The sequence below is a fragment of the Mustela nivalis genome (assembly GCF_964662115.1).
Source record: "Mustela nivalis genome assembly, chromosome: 3".
Classification (NCBI taxonomy): Eukaryota; Metazoa; Chordata; class Mammalia; order Carnivora; family Mustelidae; genus Mustela; species Mustela nivalis.
This window is the reverse complement of record NC_139022.1, coordinates 141,908,005-141,928,809: the sequence shown is the minus strand read 5'-3', so window position 1 is coordinate 141,928,809 and position 20,805 is coordinate 141,908,005. Positions and strand designations below refer to the sequence as shown.

At 41.3% G+C, this 20,805-nt stretch overlaps 1 protein-coding gene across 2 annotated transcripts in view; it reads right to left on the bottom strand.

Annotated features, from left to right (window-relative positions):
* Positions 1-10,287: 10,287 nt before the first annotated feature.
* ARL15 (ARF like GTPase 15) overlaps positions 10,288-20,805 on the bottom strand; it is a 392,574-nt gene continuing 382,056 nt past the window's right edge. For both annotated transcript variants that reach the window (XM_082723229.1, XM_082723228.1), the window contains exon 5: positions 10,288-13,031. In XM_082723229.1, the coding sequence (XP_082579355.1) occupies positions 12,879-13,031 (153 nt within the window). In that variant the 3' untranslated portion in view covers positions 10,288-12,878. The remainder of the gene's footprint in view (positions 13,032-20,805) is intronic.

The window sequence follows — 20,805 nt, the reverse complement described above, 5'->3', positions numbered from 1 at the left end:
ATATCCTGATTTTACATTTGAGTAAATTGAGCTTTGGAAAGGACAATTTGCCCAAGATCAGCAAGTGCTAATGCTGGAAATCAAACCCAGTTAATTTGTCTCGGAGCGCATATGTGTCTTGTGGGTAGGGCTAGCTCCATAATTTGCAGGGGCCCAGTGCAAGACAAAAATATGGAGCCCCTTGTCCACGAAAAAGAAAAAAAAAATGCCATTAATATAAAGCTTTTTCTTTTATTGCATGATCTTCTTGGTGATTTGGATTTATTTTTTTAATGACAGTTTAAGTAAAAAAAATTTTTTTTTAAAAATTGCCGTTCAGGGACGCCTGGGTGGCTCAGTGGGTTAAGCCACTGCCTTCGGCTCGGGTCATGATCTCAGGGTCCTGGGATCGAGCCCCACATTGGGCTCTTTGCTCAGCGGGGAGCCTGCTTCCTCCTCTCTCTCTGCCTGCCTCTCTGCCTGCTTGTGATCTCTCTCTGTCAAATAAATAAATAAAACCTTAAAAAAAAAATCGCCGTTCATCTTTGTATTGTGCAATGCCAGTTTACTTCATATGCAGAATCACTGAAGTTCTACAATTCATATTTTGTACTTTGTACAATGCACACAAAATGAACTCATCTGTTTTTATTTCACTTCTTGATGTGTTCACATTCACCAACTCACTACCTTTGGCTACTGAAGTGTAAGGATGGACAGAAAAGATCTGGAACTATGGGTTCCTCTTCCTTTCCCCTCTTTTTCCTTGTTTTAGATGTGAGTGGTTGGCTAAAACAGAGAAGGAACACACATAAGAAAGAATATGATACAGTTCCTTGCTTGTTGGTGTTTCTTAGAATACCATTTGCCTTTTCCTTGCATTTGATGCAAAGTCAGTTTTGGACGCAATGCATGGCCTCAGGCAGATACCAGGGCTCCCTCTTACCTAGTCATCAACCAAAAACGATTACCTTCCAGTTAGTTTGAAACCACCTGCACTGTGGGTTCACCAGGGATGTGTGCTGAGGGGGCATCTGAGGTGCTATGTATGACAGGTGGGCAGAGACACACATACTGTGGCAGTCCCTCTAGTCATATGCAGCATCCATCATCCCATCGGACTTCACTTACAAAACTAAGTGGAAGGGTAGAATTATTAAGAATTTCAAGACGGTGCCAGCAGAGCATTAAATCAAGAACAGGGCTCTTATGAGTGTGGCCTGCCGTGTGAATGCACTGGTTGCATTGTCTGTGAAGGTGGGCCTGAATGGAGGAACAATCTGTAGTTTTTGTCTTTAAGCGGTTGTTGGATGATGTAGAGCGCTACAGCATCTGGAAAAATGTTCCAGCCATGCAGTCTCAGAAGTGGATTCCTGCCTTGGAGATTTGTTAAAACTGCTTGTGTTGGTGAGATTTGTTAAAACTGCTTGTGTTCAATGAAGCCCTTTCTGGGGGGCCTGTAGGACTTCTTGGACCTTTGGAATTCTTCCACAGGCAGCAGGTGGGAGAGGAGCAGCAGCCTACAGAACCTCCACTCACCCACCTGGATCATGGGAGTTCACCCAGTCCATCTTTGGAGGCAGTCCAATCCCGTCTTCATTGTTCTGGACAATGGGGCTCTGGAGTGACAGGCAGGTAATAAAGGTAAGGAGGCTGGTTTCAAACTTCTCATTACCTCAAGTCCCTCAGTTGGCCCTAACTGCTGTTTCCACTAAAATGTTTTCCTGCTAAGTCACCACATTTATTTTCTTTTGTTACCTCCAACCACCCTAGAGCTCCCCTCTTCCAACCCATCCCCTTCCCAGGTTTCTTGTCCTAAATAACTGTTTTGATTATACTACTCTTCTTAAAAATATTCATTAGCTCCCCACTGACCACTGGATTTCATCCAAGTTCTTTGTCTTGTCATTCAAGGCCCTCCCCAATCTGACCTCAACTTACCTTTCCATTTGTGTTCTCATTCTTTCCTTCTGGGCAAAAGAGCAGGAGCACATGTGATCCTTGCCTTCTTTGTGCCTTAACTATGTCTTTCCAACTTCCCATCCTTTCACATTTACCATCTACACAGTGTACTCATCACAAGTGCATGGTGTTTATTTATAAATCTTTCCTCCTCAGAGAAACATATATGGTTGACCCTTGAATGACATGGGTTTGAACTGTGAGGGTCCACCTAGACATGGATTTTTTTTTTAAATACAGTACTGTAAATATATTTTCTTTTCTCCATGATTTTTATAACATTCTTTAGCTTATTTTATTGTTAAGGGTATAGTTTATAACACATATAATATTCAAAAATTTCTAGTCTTTTTTATTGAAAGAATAGTTTATAATACATTTAACGTACAGAATGTAATACATACTACATATACAAGCTTATGTTATGGGTAAGACTTCCAGCCAACACTAGGTTATGAGTAGTTAAGTTTTGGGGGATACAAAACCTGGGGAGTCATGAATTTTTGACTGTGAAGGGGTTGGTACCACTAAACTCCACATTGTTCAAGGGTCAACTGTACAAATATATTGTGCATCTATGCTGTGGTCAACACCATGTAAGAAAAAATGGGAAGTGTTTGAGTTCTGCAATTTAGCACATAGAATTAAATATGGTCACTTCTTCTACTTCTGCAGATGATTGACCAAAGCTGTTCTCTTTGTTTAAAGTCTAGCTACAATGTAAATTATCACACAAGCAAATTGAAACAGGATTTCATCTTCTAACTATTAAGCCAGGGTAGATTAAAATCATTCAATAGCCTGGGTTCACGAGATAATGGGCAAGTAGGAACCGGCCTCTAGTCACTGGTGGGAGCTGTGAATCAGTACAGCTTGGGAGGGCAAGTGGAGAATATGTTTTAAAAACCTTAAAAGTGTTTATGTCTTTTGACCCTGTAATTCCACTTCGAACCCTGTAATTCTATGTTAGTATTTATTTTATGGAAATCATCAAGAAATGTGCACAAATATTCTTCTACAAAGACTTTTAAAACAGAAATCCAAATAAACAACAGGGAACAAGTTAGATCAGCCCTGGGCAGCCATTAACAATCAAGTTTTAGGAAGAAATCCAACAACATAGAAAAATGCTAATATATTAGTAATATAAACGCATGTTCTAAAACAGTGTGCATGGGGCACCTGGGTGGCTCAGTTGGTTCAGCGTCTGCCTTAAGCTCAGGTCATGATCCCAGGATCCTTGGATGGAGCCCCACATGGGGAAATCCCTGCTCAGCGGGGAGTCTGCTTCTCCCTTTTTCTCTGCCCTTTAGCCTGCTCCTGCATGCTCATTCTCTCTTGCTTTCTCTCTCAAATAAATAAATAAAATCTTAAAAAAAAAAAAAAGTGTGCACAGCATGACCCCAGTTCTGTAAAATTATATATGAAAAGACATTAAAAGGACAGACATCAGTTAATGTGATTCTTTTTAGGATACAGTTATTTTCTATTTTCTCCTTTATATAATCTTTACAATTTCTGCAATGAATGTGAATCACTTTTATGATCCTTGGTGACAAGGATCCCTGCCCTATGAAAAAGATGTTAGGCTTGAAACCCATGTTCCCAACTTGAAGTTGTTAGTCAATCAGCAATATTCAGGAAATATCCTGTATTAAGAGCTATAAAGATTTAAAAAGGCAACAGAGGTCATAATGCTGCCTTTCTTGATTTATAAACTAATGATGATATGGAAAGTACTAGAAAGAATGATCGACTTTAGAAATAAACATAAAATTAGTTAAATAGCAAATATTTAGTCTTGAGCACTTTATCAGTTTATATTTTTAATTGGTTTTTCACTTTCTCTGAGATATATATATGGCCTGATGCCTTGCACCTAATACATATTCAATGTTGAATGAATACATAAATGGATGGATGGTTGAATGACAAAAGACAGACACTATGGAGGTCACAGGAACTGTGTTATCAGATCTAGAAAAGCTCCATGACCAGGTGAGAACAGGCTTCCCAGACTGATGTCCTAGTCATTATGTAACTTCATTGGTCATAAAACCTCACCATTTGTGCCCTTTGACCTGCCTAGCTCTGGTAGAGCTTTCTACCTAAGAAATGCAAAAGGAGAGTTGCTTCAAACATTACTGGAATCATCGTTGTCACCCTTAATTGTATGTTTCCTGTGTGCTGAGTGTGAGAAGCAGTTTACATGTATGATTTTTTTCAAACCCTCTTGGTAAATTTTTGAAGTGCATGTATTGTCTCCACCGTGGACAGGAAACTAAAACACAATTAAATGATTTGTCCAGCGTGACGTGACTAGCAAAGCATGGAGCCAAACTCTAAACCAGTTCTGGTTTGCCTCTGAAACTGTGGGACCAGCCATCGTGCGACACACTTTCTCCTTAGAATTAGGTCACCAGTTTTTAGTGGTGATGAATATGCCAGACTGATACTGCTTTTCTCTTATTTCTTCTTCTTGGTATTGTCTTGAATTTTAGCTCTTCCAGTGAGTGTGGAGTGCTTGTCTCATAGTAGCGCCTCACTAGTTACGTGCACCTGTTAAAAAGTTATTTAAATTGAAGTTATTGGCCACTTGGAGATGATCTTCCTTGGTGCAGTGCCTGTTCAAGGTTCTTGCTAATTCTTCCATTCAGTTGATTGCTTTTCTCTTTTTACAGATTCGAGCAACTCTAAATCTATTCTGGCAACAGACTTGGTTTTTCTTGCATTTATCTCCTATTCCATGGCTTTCCACCAAGCCCCCCTCACTTTTACTTCATTCTCTCTTTCAAAACCTTCTTCCTGGGGGGAAAATGTCAGTTATACATACAGAGGCAGACCACAAGATATTGTGAACCTACACATCACCATCATTGGCCTTGGCAGTTGTCACCTGTGGCCAATCTCGTTTCAATAACATCCCCAAGTACTTATCCCCAAGTTCCTTTCTCTACCTCATTAATTTGAACTAAATCTCAAGCATCATAATATTTCATCCATAAATACCTCTGTGTCAGCAACAGGTAAGGGCTCCTTTAAAAAATACACAACGACAATTCTACAATCACACCTAGGATAAAGTTGCCTGGCTAGCAATGACTACTTAATTCATAAAACGTTCATTAAGTGCTTAGATTTCTTCAGTTATCTCAAATTTTTTTCTTTTCATTGGTAGTTTGAATCAGAATACAAATAAGGTCCACACTTTGCATTTGTTTGATAGAGCTTTTAAGACTTTTTTGCTAAGTGGGCTCTATGCCCATCTCTGGGCTTGCTCTCACAACCCTAAGATCAAGAGTCACATGCTCCACTGACCGAACCAGCCCAGGAGTTCTATAGAGCTCTTTAAGACTTTACAATGTATAGGCTTCCTTGCTCTATTTCTTCTTTCCTTCCTGCCATCTAAGAAACCAGCTCTAGGGGCTCCTGAGTGCTGCAATTAAGTGTCTGACTCTTGGTTGTTGGCTCAGGTAGTGATCTCAGGGTCGTGAGATCAAGCCCTGCGTGGGACTCTGTGCTAGGCATGAAGTTTGCTGGAGATTCTTCTCTCTCTCTCTGTCCCTCCTGCTCATGCTCTCTATCCAAAATGGAAAAATCTTAAAAAAAAAAAAAAACAAAAAACCCCAACTCATTTGTCCAGTTGAGTCTCCCATAATCTGGATTTTATATTCTGCATCATCCCGTATCATTTACATACACCTCTATTCTTGTACTTCCTGCAAATCGGTACTTAGAGCCAGAGGCTTGATCAAACTCAGAGTCAATTTTTTTTTTTTTTTTTTTTTGGCAAGAAGAATACTTCATAGGTGCTATTTCACACTTTTGTCAGGAAGCATTTGATGCCTGGTTGTTTCTCTCTTTGTGACATTAGCAGATGCTGATGATCATTGCTCAGATCCATTATTTCATTAGGGGCAGAACTTCAAAGTATAAACCACACAACCAGCCTCTGGTATTATGTGACTTTTCATTGGGTCCTGCTATTTTACCTAAAAATTAGAATGACTTGAAATTAACAAACTGAACAGAAGTAGCGAAGTTTACTTCAGTTTATTTTGTGATATTTTATGATCCTACTGGAGCCCAGGCCAGTAAACTGTAGAGGGCTATGTTGTGGTTCTGAGAGACACATCCATTTTGGGGTTTGGGGCTGGTGAGGAGAAGAGTCCAGACTTGAGCTGTTCAGGAAATGAGAATGGCACTGGTATAAATTCTGCAGAAGTGTTCTAAAACCTAAAATGCATTAACTCCTGCTAGAAGAACAACTCCACCCAAGTACTCTCTTGGACTAGATAATGGGCTTAAGAGGGTCTCTCAAGTTTCCAATCTTCAGTGAGGGTAAAATAAAGCAGCCTCCTGCAACCCCGTTGAAACTCACAGCTCTGACTTGATTAAAACCAAAATTAATCAATCAATCAATCAACCCAGGGGGTTATATAGCTTACAGGTTACTGCCTCTGTCTGGGCATGTGAACTGTGGCATGCCTTTTTACATAGCAGCCTTCACTGTTTGGTGGAATAAATCAAGAGACGGCCACAGAATTAGAATGTTGCTCTTAGAGAATCAAAATTCAACATTTCAAATATAGATCATTTGTTGGATCCACAGACAGAATGATGAGACCAAACTAATTCCAGAGAAGAAGGAGGTAAATCCCTGTGAATCCAGAGAAGATGGAAAGAACAGCAGGTGACTGACAGAGTTTGATTTTGCACTTTGGAAGCACTTTTGTGTGCTAGACACATGCTTCATTGTTGCCACAGTTAAAAAAAAAAAAAAGAAAAGAAAAGAAAAGAAAAACAAAACCCAAAAAACCCCCAAACACGACCAAATAAAAGGTGCTATATCCAGAGAGTTCTATTTAGAAAGATGCTAAAAAGAGTGATTAGCCATGTCTGTCTCATTTGTTTAGATTTCTAGTTTTATTAATGGTCTCAAAAGAAACTAAACTGCACTCAAAGACAATCTGAAATTAGGAGGGCTGAAAACCAAGACTTAGGACCAAGAAATAATATTTTAAAATCTAGAGACTCACACTGGAATTTTAACATACCCAAATCCACCCTCACCCCACACCGCATTACAAAAATTGTCTAGGATCATAGAAAGAATCCAACATAACCAATGTTCCAGGGATTAAAGTCCTACAGAGACAGGGGCCGAGTCTGTCCTATTTACTCTGTGTCCCAAGCATCTAACACAGTGCCTGGTACAGAATAGGTGTCCACAAAAACATGCCAAATTAATGAGGAGATGAAACCCCTTAAAACTATTGAAACCGAAAGTTCCAAATGTGACGTTAAACCTGTAAAAAGGACAACGGTTAAGTTGACTCTTGACAAGCAGTCATCTGAAAATCCTGTCAAGATTGCTTAAGAAAAGCGTTGGGTTGATACACGCCATGTCTAGAAAGTTGTAAAACAACTGGAGAAGGTCCAGAGCCGAGCCTGACTTGCTCCAGATTAGAGAGAATGACAGCCAGACTTACTGTTTGCATTCCTGTCTCTGCCTTTTGCTGAGTAGTTTCCGTTCCAACCAAATCTTCTTATTTTTAATTTACTCTGATATTTATATGTCTACTGACTTAACATCATATCGTACCAGTCTGGGCTTCAAGGTGCCCTTGACATGCATTTTTCTAACTGATCTTCACATACATTATGCACAGACCGGCCAGAAATCTTTCTTCTTGACGTGAGCCTCTCAGGTGAGAATCGTGGCTTCACTTGTCTCCAGAAACAGCTTTCTTCACAGACTCCATTTAGAAACAGCTCCCCTGCCCCCTCCCCACCACCTATGTCTTCTGTAAGCTTGTCCAGACATGGAGTACATCATCAGGCCAGGCCTTCCAGTCATTCCATTGCTTGCAAAGCAATCATTTATAGGCATTTGGTGTTTTGTCTTGACATCTGTTTGATGCTGGAGCTCCAGCCTTTGTCTCAATGAATCACTTGTCAGAGAAGGTTGTGGCATTTTAGGCTGAATTTCACACCTACAAAGAAGGGTTGCCTGGGATGTAAGTGATCTGAGGCTTTTTTGAGACAACCATCTTGTCCACCTCCCACGGGGAAGATCCCATGAGGACACAGCGACATCAGGGAGCTGGGGAGCATGATGCTTATTAAAGGCTTATTTTCATTGTCAGTGTGTGCCCTGTCCCCATGCCCTTAAGCCAGGCTTTCCTCTCTGGGGACAAGCCTGCCAACTGACCTCCATGGTTGGAATGTCACGCCTGGAAAGACCTGTGCTGAAATATCTGGGTAGAATATTCTAAGAGCATCAGAATAAGAGGGAGTGACTTCTAAACGAGAAAAGGGAAAAAAGGAATTAATCATTCTTTGCAGTTTACAGAAGACCCTATCCATAGCTGTTCTCAAGTCGGTGCACGGATGTGGGAATGTCTGCCTCAGCAGCGGGTGACTGGGGGTCACTCTGGGTCCTAAGCCAGGTTGATCTTAGCAAGGCACAAAATCAATGAGTCCCTTTCCTTATTCTCCAAACAGGGTACCAGTGACCTCACAACACTGTACATGGTAAACGAGGTTACTTTAAACCACCAAGCCTGAACTATTTCCTTGTAAAAAGTCATCATTCATACAGAGTATCCCATGACAACTCCCATTAGATCGGAGGACCAGAGGGGAACGTGAAAGGGTGGGGCAAGCCAAGCCCCAGAATACCACAGGTGGCCTTCCTAAACCTGCATCCAGTGACTAGAGCACGCGGAGAGCAGAGATGGATGGCAGTATGGGAAGACAGTGAAAATCCGATTGAAAAGTCATGCACTTTTTCCTTCACTTCGTTCTGTAAGGAAAGAAGGATGCGAGGCAAGGCCTATGTTGGAGATTCTTCTTGGTGCCTTTAAAACTCTTTGGTTTCACAGAAAGTCACTTCATGAAGAGTCTGTCACAAACAGATGAACCCCTCAGGATGAGAGGTCAGAATTTCTAGCTTCGATGAAACAGTAGGTGGAAGGCCATTTTTTCGTTTAGGTTTTAATTTAAAGAGAATGGGGAAGGGGAGCAGAAACTGATACCCCATCTGAGGCTTCTGGGTCTCACAGGGGATCCTTTTCATGTTCCTGTATCAGTGTGAGGGGGGTGGGGTAGGGTGCCAAAACACTAGCCCATCAGTCACCTCATGCATCCGAATTGGAAAACATTTAACCCTGAGATGCAAATCATTTAATCATGCTGAGTCAGTGGTGACCACAAGTTGTGAACTCTTGGGAGTCAGGAATTCCTAACACGATGTGATAATGCATTTCACAGCACGGACTTCAGATCTCCAGAATCCGGGGTAGGGTAAAAGCAAGGCAGGGAGTGCATCTATATTCTCCGAAAGTTTCTGCATAACAAAGACAGATCCTCCTTCCCAAATTCAATGAAAATGAGGGCTCCCAAAGGGTAGTTCCCACTCCCCCCATCCCCCTCCACATACTTTCGCTTTTCTGTTTGCACCATTAGGTCAGAAGGTTAATGAAAATGCACTCAAAAATGATAAAGAAGATGAAGCCAGGCATGAATATGAGATTTCCACTTGAGTTTGAATATTCCATCTGGACGTTAGGCAAACCCACTTGCTTCAAAAGTCATACAGTTCTGTCCACGTTTGCCTGGATGGGTCTGAGATGCTGAGGAACTTGATACCTACTAACTGCCTACCTTGGAAATAAAACTAGGAATGCAGCTTGGATCCCAGCTTAGAAGGGAAGGGTTGCGAGCTTTCGGCGTGATCAAACGATGTGTCAGGATAATGCTGCATCTGGGACCAAACAAGAGCTGGGATTTGAATTTTGCATCTTTTTCTGTTTCTTTTTCTTCTTCCATCCATCTATCCCTTTAGTTTTTTTTTCTCACTTTTTCTCTTTTACAGAATACTCTCCTTCTTTAGAGTCGGACCTGTAAATACACAGCATTTCCTTGAGTCACTTAAAAATCTTTACTTCCTTGGCGGTGATCACCACTGAAGGAGACAGCTCATTGCACCAGTTACTCTTAGAACATTGCTTTTACGGCAGATATTAAAAGATGCTGCTTTGACTGAAAGGTGACACTTTACATTAACATCTCGACTCTGCTCACTCATTCTGAAGGAACAGCTCCAGTGAAAGTAAATCGCTGGTGAAGACAAACCAACTGGAAAAGATACCAGCTCTTTTTTTTTTTTTTTTTGGTCTTTTAAGTTTTCACAATGGCCTTAAAGGAAATGTGAATTAATCATTTGTTTTGACCCAAGAGCAGCAGAACTTATTTTGAAGACTTAAACAGGCAACACAAATGTAAACAGAAATCTGGGACTCCCAAATGCTAAAAAGCTTGAAAGGAGTAAGTCCGAAAACATCAATTCTACTCAGCGTTTATTTTCATTTGAAGATAGGGAAATCATATATAAATCACGGACAATACAAGTTCTTCTTGTCTGGCAATTGTCCACATAAATCTGTTACCCTTTAAGTATAGATACAGATTTTTTTTTTTAATAGAAAGACAGGGCAAGATGGCAGTTAATTAGCAACCAATAACTATAAACTACAGTAGGTACAAAGTTTTCTCATATAAATTAATTGCCATTACAAAAAGGCAACTGCTTTAGCTAAGAAGGTACAAAATGGGTAACTTCCATAAATATAACAAGAAACTAAGTGGAGAAATACATAACAGACTGTTTTTCCTACATAATATTTGAATATGCAAACTAAGACACCTGTGGCACTTTACATGGAAGTAGGAAGAGCGGTACACACACACCACCCACCCGCCACCCACCCACACTGGCCCATTCAAGCCCCCTCCCCGCCCTCCCCAAGTGGATTTCCAAAACTAGGGTTACAAGGACAGGATGCCGCTCGCTGGGAAGCAGCAAGACTGCGAGCTCCGAACTGCCAGACAAAGAAGGAGCCTTATTGACAGTTGTAAAGCATTAGGCGTCAGACAGAAACTTGTCAAAAACAGCTGTTGTTGGGTACTGATTGATAATGTTTTCATTCTGACGGCTGAGACACTGCAGACAGTCGTGGGTCTGAGAAGAAGCCCATCACTGGCGCACACATGAACACACACACACACAGACAACGGGAAGTCATTTAACAGATGGCCTAGGAGCACTCAGCCACAGTATCTTAAAAAGACAACATTCTCCATTTAATGAACTTGCAGAGAAAGCAATGCCTAAGAATCATTTATTTTTCACAGAAGATGAGCACAACAAAACAAAAATGCAAGCAGGGACTGTGTAACTGGTCATCGGAATAAAAGTTTTGTGCTGCTCACGGATTACGCAGTGAAAAATATTCAAGGACACTGGAGACAAGATTGAATACGAATCTTTTTGGATCCATTCCATCCGGGGCGGGGGAAGCTTAAAGAAGTGGTCGATGTTTCAAAGGTAATGATTTCATTAAAATCCACCTACAAGATGAAACCACAAAAGCTGTATCTGAATGATGTATATCTTCTGGAGAATTACAAGGTATTACATCACCGTGTAATACAGTGCAAGTCTGTGGTATCTGAGAACCAGTCTGTGCTACCTAAAAATTACAAACATGTTTTTATTGCTCAGGTGAAAGGAGCAGTTTTCTAACCTTTGGCCATTTTGTGTTTGAAGCGGTCAAAAATCTACAAAATGTGCCAAAGAGGATTACATCCATAAACTTCAATATCTATAGATTATTCTTGATTTAAAAAAGGCCAAAGGTGCCAAACCTTAGTAAAACTGCACATTTATCTCTACATAATTTTATCATTTAAATTAAATGGAAAAAAAAAAAAAAAAGAGTTCCAAAGACTGAATCTAGGCCCTAAAATGATTTGCTGCAGCCCCAGCACATTTTTTTTTTTTAGGGGCACACTGAAACCCCTGAAAATAGAGGTTTATAATAGGAATACTGGCAGACCTTTAATTACTCGTCGGAGACAATCAGTGACTCCGTTAAACTCCATTAGCACTTAATGAATGAATATCCAGATGATTCTGTCTTTGTTTTCTTTGTCAAATCCATGCCAGCTTAAACCCTAGCCAGTATAAACTATACTTCATTTGGATCTTTTTACAATTTTTATCTATTATTTAAAAAATTATCTTCTCTCTTTCAATCAGACACTTTTAAGATTTTTAGAGAAAGATACCTCTGTCATGTTGCAGCTTGACTTTATGCAGGGGACTCTTTCCATTAAAAAAATATTGGAGGACTCGATGAAATAGTCATCAGTGAGGCACACCCGCATTGTGCCTACATGCTCGCTCGTCTCAAAAGCGGAAAGTTTCTGCTCTTAAGACAGGGGAGTGAGACTTCAGATGGAATCAAGGAAATTCTGGATCTTGTCTTTAAAGTTCGTCCACGTTAATTTTATCTTGGTAGGATATTCCTCTCTGATAAGGTGATTCATTGAAGTTTTTGGTGCTCATTTTTTTCTCATAATCTATGAGGCCCATATACAAAAAAACTCAAGAATAAAATATGATAAAATAACATAAACACCCCAAGAGATCTTGGAAACAATAGACATAAAATGAGGAGCCCCAGTCGTTTAACGCTCCACCCCCAAACCCAGGGAAAAGGAGTCAAGGTTCTGAGTCTCCCTGAGTCCTTCGTAAGGGATTTGATTTCTGTGAGCCACGAATTCCATCCATTTTAACACAGAGTCCAGAAGAGCTGCTTAGAACAACAGAAGGAAGAGACATGCGGCGAAGATAATTAGTGGTAAACAGAGAATAAATTCTCTCTCAGTAGTGTGTACTTGACGTTAATGCCGATGATGATTCACCCGATTTACAGAATATTCACTTTAATAGAGAGATGAGAGTCGGGAGATAGCTAGAGGAAAAGAGACACTGAAGCCACAAAAGTCTTGATACCAAAATAAAATTAAAATGAGAAACTAACATGATAGGTTCAAGGCCTTTGGGAACCCGTGTTCTTTGCCAGATTTCACATTCTTACAGCTTCATGGTCTTTCTCTTCTAACAAATTTATCAGTTGCGAGAAGCTGTCTTTCAGTGCCTCCATGTCGTCCAGTGAGCAGGGCTGCAGAATCCAGCGTTTCCCACGCGCAAGGGGTTCAAGTTCAAAATATTTTTTGACCTTAAGGGGGGAGAAGATAAATATGTTATTAGTTATATGAGGACCTCTCTAAGTCCAGAAGTTTGTGAGTGACGAAATAGGGGGGATTTCAAGGAAAACGCTTATACTGTGATGCCTAGGACTTTCTAGAATTCCATCCACTGCTGCTGTTATAATGTGGGTCCTACGTTGTGACCCAGGACTGTTTTCTTTAGGGGTGAGTGACCTGCTTACAAACCCACACACTTATCTGCATGGGAGGTAACGGAGTCTAAGAAAGAATTACGTGCACCGGGGCACCTGGGTGGCTCAGTGGGTTACGCCGCTGCCTTCGGCTCAGGTCCGCCGCTGCCTTCGGCTCAGGTCCTGGGATGGAGTCCCACATGGGGCTCTCTGCTCAGTGGGGGCCCTGCTTCCCTCTCTCTCTCTGCACCTGCCTCTCTGTCTACTTGTGATCTCTGTCTGTCAAATAAACAAATAAAATCTTAAAAAAAAAAAAAAAAGAATTACATGTACCAGCACACAGTGCAGAGTACACTGCAGGCACCAGGAAGATTCAATTCCATCAAAACCACCAGCAGAGCAGCTTTTGCTACACCCCCTTGCTAACATACTCAATTGGTGGCAAACTACAGTACGTACTGGATCAATTACTCAAAATTATTTTGACTACCAAGTGCATATTTTGACTACCAAATGCATATATGACAAAAACTGGTAGTTTAATCTTTTTTCTCTCTCCCCCTTAAACTTCTAGTATCCATTTTTGAGACCTGGGAAAGCACTTTTTAGGAAAGAGGTTAGAAACTGAGTATGCGTGTGTTTATGCATATTTAAACTGTTATACAGATACATATATATACAAAGCACCCTGTTTGTTTCTCCTAGTCCTGAATTTTCAGGGAGGCAAAAATCATGACCTTTTAACTGGTATGTGAGTGGAGAATTTGCTATCTTAAGAACCTGTTTGGTAAATATTCAGTCACAAGTCATTCTTAGCACAGAGGCTAATAGGTTACTGACTAATAGTGTCCAAGATTACCAACCCAAGACCGAGAGGAAACATCAAATTGTGACATCTTCTGGAAGTACTGATGACCTCTCAAAGGGTATGATAAAAGACAAAGCTTGCAAAGCTATGGTCCTGCCCACACTCCGTCACATAAGAACTGAACACCGTATGTACAACCTAGTGAGGTTTTAATAACATAAAGTACAGTGAGTAGCAACACCAGAAGAACCACTGTTTGAAGACATTCTTGGTCAACAGATTTCATTAAATCCCATGTGCCAGGGCAAATTCCAAGGTCTTACCTTAGTCAATACTCAAGACCTAGAAAAAAAAAGGGTCTCAACCACATGCCATTCCCAATGTAGTTTCATTTTGTCTCTATCACGGCAAGGACCAGAGTACAGCAGAGGTACATCATCCAAAAGTGGCATTAAAATATGTGTACATTATTTTCATGTGAGCAAGAAGATAGACATAAGAAATACTAAGGCTTTATGCTAGTGTAGGATCCACAATTACGCTAACATTCTAGAGTTCAAGTGTGTCTCCAAAGTCCTTCTGTAAATGTCTGCAAATTAGCAATAAATACTACTACTTTAAAAAAAAAAGCCTGTGAAAATGGAAGGACGCTCATCAGCTGATTCTGGAAAGTAATGAAAATCTCCTTTCAGATCAGAAAGCGGGTATACAACTTCAGAAAAGTGTTTGCCCAAGGTATTTTATAAATCATGTTGTTAAGAGAATTCTCCCTTATGGAAAATGTAAACTCCCTTCTTTTAGTTTCTTTTCTTTAGAGCACTGAAAGCAACCCACTTCCAAGAGAAACTGAAATCTGCTTGTGCAACAACCGGCACTAGACGGGCTCTGCCCCACCAAGGGAGGCCAGCAGCCAGCAGGGGGAGAGCAGAGCTGGCAGGGGGGACAGGTGGGGACCGTGTTTAAGGCCACAGCTTGGCGGAGGAGCTGGCTGCTCTGGAGAGTATAAAATCAGAGATGTCAGGCTCCTTGCTTCTCCCACAAAGTGGGGCTTCAGAATGCACAAACAGAATCTGGTATTTGATCAATAATGCCTCCCACCAAGAGGGGATGGCACGGAATGCCCAAAATCTGGTACATGAAGGAAGTTTTACCCTTGCCCCATTTCACAACCTCACATCATTTTAAGTCTTGCCGATAACAGAAGAGGACTGGTGGCAAGAAATTCAGGAATATTAGGATAAAGAGAAAGACTAACACAGTAAGTGCACGTTACCAACAATACCTTCAAACGGTTGGCTTAAAAATTCACAGAATTGATCCTGGTGGCATACTGACAGCTAATTTGAAAACGAAGTTAGATTTAAGCAATCACAGAATAGAACTTGTGATATTTTACAATATGGACCAGACACAAAAAGCCAGGTTTTAAGTACCCATTAGGTTGGTCTCTAGGCAACTGAAAATACAGACTATCGCGTGGGCACACTTGGAAGATAATAAAGATGTCTGAAGGTAGTTTCTGAAGTTGTTCCTGCTGAATATGAAATCTGAGGAGGAAATGGAAGGTTCCATTACAGGGTGGTCACCAGATAAAGGAGCCTAATGGTGTTAAGCTGACAACTATGGCTGCGTAACCCGAGATTTTCCGATCTGTAACCTAAGTAGGTATCTCCCTCACCCTGCTATACTCCCCCAACTGTATCCAAATGATTCCACACCATCCTTCATTTATAACATCAACTGTAAAACTAGTCTGGCGTTTCAGTGAGTTTCAAGCACAGTGAGTGACCGGTTGTTGCCAGAACACAGCTTTTCATTACCCAGAGTTTCATGTTTCTAAAAACAAAGCAGGTAATACAAGAGAGGGGATGATGGAGACCTCATGCTCTGACTTGAACTTCTCCCATTGGGTTAACATTTTCATTTGGTTTGCTTTAATATATTTTTATTTACTTATTCGAAAGAGACAGCATGAGTGTGAGAACACACGAGAAACTGTGGGGTCAAGGAAGGAGAGAGAGTGAAATCTCAGGTAGACTCTGCACCTAGTGTGGAGCCCCACGTGGGGCTCGATCCTACGACCCTGAGACCAGACCTGAGACAAAACCAAGAGTCAGATGCCTAACCGACTGTGCCACCCAGGCGTTCCTTTGTTTAGTTTTCTGTCAACTTGAACTTCAAATTTCACCTCCTCTGTATTATTAAGATACAAATTACAGTCACATTTGACTTGTTCACTTTATCTTTTTTTTTTGTCCTTTCATAATGCTGCTGTATAATTTTAAAGAACAAGGCGTTTAAGTTTGACCAACATAAATCACGTGTTTTGAATACTTAATCAGCCACTTAAATACTATGCCTCAATGGAAGCTGCAGGGATGAGGAGGAGGGGACTGCTTCTCACTGGCTTCGGGAGACGGCACTTGGGGCAGTGACGTCAGAATCCAGCTGCCTGGCAACCTGTAGTCAGCTGGCTATTTTTGGGTTAGCCGCAGAGAGTGGGCATTTGTTAGTGGCCATGTGTCCACCCTAGAGATGGGAAAACAAAGCTGCCGTAAGCAGCCAACTTATTTTAGCTATGCTGTCAGAGCCCTCCTTCATTCACGCCACTGTGGGGTGACGCACATGACTGCATTCTGTTGATTCCCACCACGCACTTACTGTAGAGTCCTAACAGACAACTCGGCACCATCGCTTTGCTGCTCACGTTTGTAACAGCTGCAAAATCGGGTAGGAGATGTCCTCTATGTTTCTTTGAGAAGAGGAATAATAACCCTTTCCAACTTGCAGGACCTCTAACAAGGTTATGTAATAATACCGACTTCCCTATCTTGCCCTCACTTCACGAGCAAAAATTTCTTTTTAATTCTTGCAAACCCGCTGTGACTACATTTCTGGAAGTCATGTAAATAGTTTCTGAACTGCAATAATAGGTCTTCCGTTTTAAAAGCCTGCAAATCTCATTTTATTTATAACAATAACTGCTTGTTTCTCCTATTTTTGTTATTAGAGCATGTAAGGACTGTGTGCCCAGAGTTGGCCTCATTTTCCTTTAAACACTCTGGGGAGCAGGGGAGAGAACAGTCCAAAAGGGATGACTTAGTGTTTTTATGTGACATCGAATTAAGTTCTAAGCTCAGATACTTATAAACAGTGCTTTGACCCACATGAATGTGTTGTAGGACATTGAAAAGGGGGTTAGTTCTTTACTCCATGAGACTGTGCTGTGCATCTTTCAGGAGGTCACCCCTAGTCCTAGTGAACTCAATGCCATTACCCTGTACCAGTCACAGCAGTAACTAAAAATCCCTCCCCCGTCTCATGTGCAGAATGCCACCTGGGGTGGTACTGTAGGTATTTCTCCCCCTGTCTGGGGCAATTTAGCTTGCTTTCTCAGTGGAGATAGAAGCTGGATATCTTTTCTGCACGTTACTTCTCTAGATCCCCACCTACCCACGACACACCTATTCCCTCTGAGGAAAAAACTAGCCGGTTATAATGGACCTTTCTTAACTTGAGGGTGGTTTTGGTGCATTGTCATAGGGTGAAGATTAGTACGAGAAGCTTTGAACACGTGGGTCCTGAAAGTTCACTCCCTGTAACTTCATTCATTCGACCACCACTTTCTGAACAAGACTGGCGAGTGTGTGAAGGCGGTGTGAGTGTGCCCTGTGCCAGCGCTCCACCGGCTAATGTGTGGGATTCCAATGCTGAGAGCGGAACACTAGAAAACAAAAAACAGAGACAACAGCCGGAAGAGGAGGCTGTCCTCATCATCTGTATTAAAAGATTACAAGCCCCATTGCCCCTGGCTTTTCAGTGACCATAAAAGACGGTTTAATACCGCACAGTTTACTAAAGGCTTTTTCACTCATTTATGGCACCCTGATTATACAACTGGAAGAAAAGCAATGGATTCAAATCGAGAGAGGGAGGAATATTAAAATAATTCAAGTCAAAGTGAAAAAGAAATATCTTGGTAGAAGACTGCCCAGAGAAACTTTCGAAATATAGGCTCATTCCTTCTTCATCTCTGGCACAGGAATCAGGCTGACAATGTCAGCTCCTTCAAGGCAACAGCAATCAGTCAGCAGGTAAGACAAGACAACAGGGATGCTGGGTGAGGAACACAAGCAAAACACAGAAAACCAGCAAAGAGAGCTGCGGCTGGGGGTCTGGTAGGCAGAGCTCAGGTCAGATGCGCAATGCATCTTGCAAGAACCCACGACTCAGTAACCACCTTGAGCCAGTTATGGGTTTCTTGTCATTTTAAGTCCACAGCGTGTCCATTGCATGCCTGTATTTTTCCAACAACTAGATGAATAATGTTTTCTGACATAGGTTCATATGGGTCTTGAACTCTTTGGTAGAACTATGGTCTACATGATACATGTACTCCAGGGCTCCAATTAATAGGCTGTTAAGAGAGCCTCAGCGATGAGTGAAACTTGTAGGATATTGACCGTGACTGTCCGAAAGAGAGCAGAACTTGCCTCATCCTCACCTACTCCTTACTTTCATCATTAGAGGAGATGCCCCGTTATAGTCCCATATCACAGTGGGGGAAACATTCATACTGAAATGCTGGTTGTGAGCCTTCTCTTTCCGCCCCCAGACAAGGACATCAAATTCTAGGAGCCACAAAACTGGTCAGGGTCTGAATTATTTATGCCATGGAAATCTGCAAGTGCAACAAACCAAGACTTCCTTCTTCCTAGAGAGTCGGGTGCCAAGCACTCACCGGCACGCACAGTATGTACATCTCGCCTGGGAGTATGCCAAGGGCCTTCCAGCCTTGTGGTCTTAACTGCAGAAACTCACGGAGCAGGCTTCGCTTGGTAACCTTCACCAAAGTCAGAGAGAACTTTGCCCACACCGTGGCTCCAGGATGGGGTCTGGAGATAAAGTGGCAGGGCATCATTAAGATTCTTCAGAGTGCATTCTTGGCAGCTTGTTCAAAGAAGTTTAGTCCAGAGAGAGCAGCACCAGCTGTTCCCCTTTTCATTGTGCTGCTTGCAGGATTTTGAAATCCTTAGAAAGGTACTAAATATGTCATTAAAGGCAGAAATAAAGAATATAAGCAAAACCAATTTACCATAGTCCCAAAGATACTACAACACAGAACAGGTATTGTTTACTTTTTACTGTATTAAAAGGGACCAGAAAACAACACCTTGATATTAACCAAGACCACAATATTACTTTGGGAGCGCAGATTTATAATGGATGATTGGTTTCAAGAATGTTAGGTGTAACATAAAAGTGTAGTTTCGGTAAGATCGCTTCTTTCTTAAGCAAAGTGCAGCCCACCTGACTTTGGGATAATTAAAAAGCTAGACGAATGCCAGCAGGTTATGACCAGTGACTGAGCCCCACCTTTATTAGAAGTCTTCCTGCCTGATCAGTAATCTCTGTGTGTGGCGAATGTTATATATTGTGACAATAATTATATAGAAACCCCATCTTCCACTGCACAGGAGAAGTCAGTGTGTTCCAGAAGAGCTAAATAAAATGATCCCATTGCTTTGGTGGTAGGAGCTAGAATCTGAAAAGCATTCCTGTTTTTTTGCTTACTCTGCTAACCTAGAATTACAGAACAGATTACATCTATTTTCTCTTTTTGATATACCTAGAAGGTTTGTTTTATTCACCTATCCAAAAAGCCTGTGAATCAGACAACCACTGTGAGAGGCAGAAATGAGGTATGGATGCTTCCTGTCTTCAAGGAACAATGAAAGATACCCAGGACTCCTGCAGAAGATCTCTTCTACTCTGGGGATTCCACCTGACCCTCCCGAGCCTGGAGTGATTCCCACATGTAGGTCTTTGCTCCAACTTCTGCATCCAAACTAAGGTGTCTCCCTCCACAAGTAGAAAGAATCGGCTTAAAAATATTCATATTTTTAGACCCAGCTGACGTCCTCCTATCATCTCAAGGGGAAGCCTTAATGTAGAAGAAATGTTAAAAGTAGAAGGGACATTAATCACAGTAGCCACTGTTGGTTACCTCCCAGCACCCGGGCAAATAAAGTTTTATTGGAACACAGCCATACTTACTCACTTGTCTATGGCTACTTTCATGCTTCAATCAATGAGACAAAATCTAGAATTACTGTTTAGACCTTTAAAAACAAACAACCAAACAAACAAAATTGCCAATCCCCGGCTAACGCTGTTTGCAGCTTCCCACTTTGTCCAGCAGGGACACAAGCAGTGCCCTGGAGGTGTCTGGGGAGCTAGCCTCTCTTGCTAGACCAGCTCGTCCCCACTCATACTGTAGGGGGCCAGAGAAGTTGGCTTTTCCAACCTCTCCAGGCTCCACTTATAATTTCAGAGGCTCTGGATTGTGGTCTAGCAGGCAGAAGGGTCATAAAGCCATATTTTGATCCCTCTATGTTCAGCCTGGGTTTCTTTTATGTGGAGACTACCTAACAGCAGCGAGAACTAGCCAAGGCACAGGGTCCATGTCCTGTCTGTTTAAAGCTTATGTTGTCCTTAAGGATGGTTCTTAGTGCAGAGCAATACTAGTTATTGTTACTTTGCAGTTTTTAAAAGGAACATACAATTTACTAAATATACTGTGTCTAAAACCCAGTTTTCCCTGAAGCTATTATATTCAATTTAAAAATCTTACCATTCTGTCTATATATCTGGTAAGTTTTAACAACACATTCAGGAAGTTGGATACAGTTTAGGTCCTTTTATAAACTTAGTTTAATTAACCACTTTTAAACATTTCAAAACTCCATTTATAAATTTAACATATTCAATCTTCTTTTTCAGCATTTAGACTGTAATAATCAA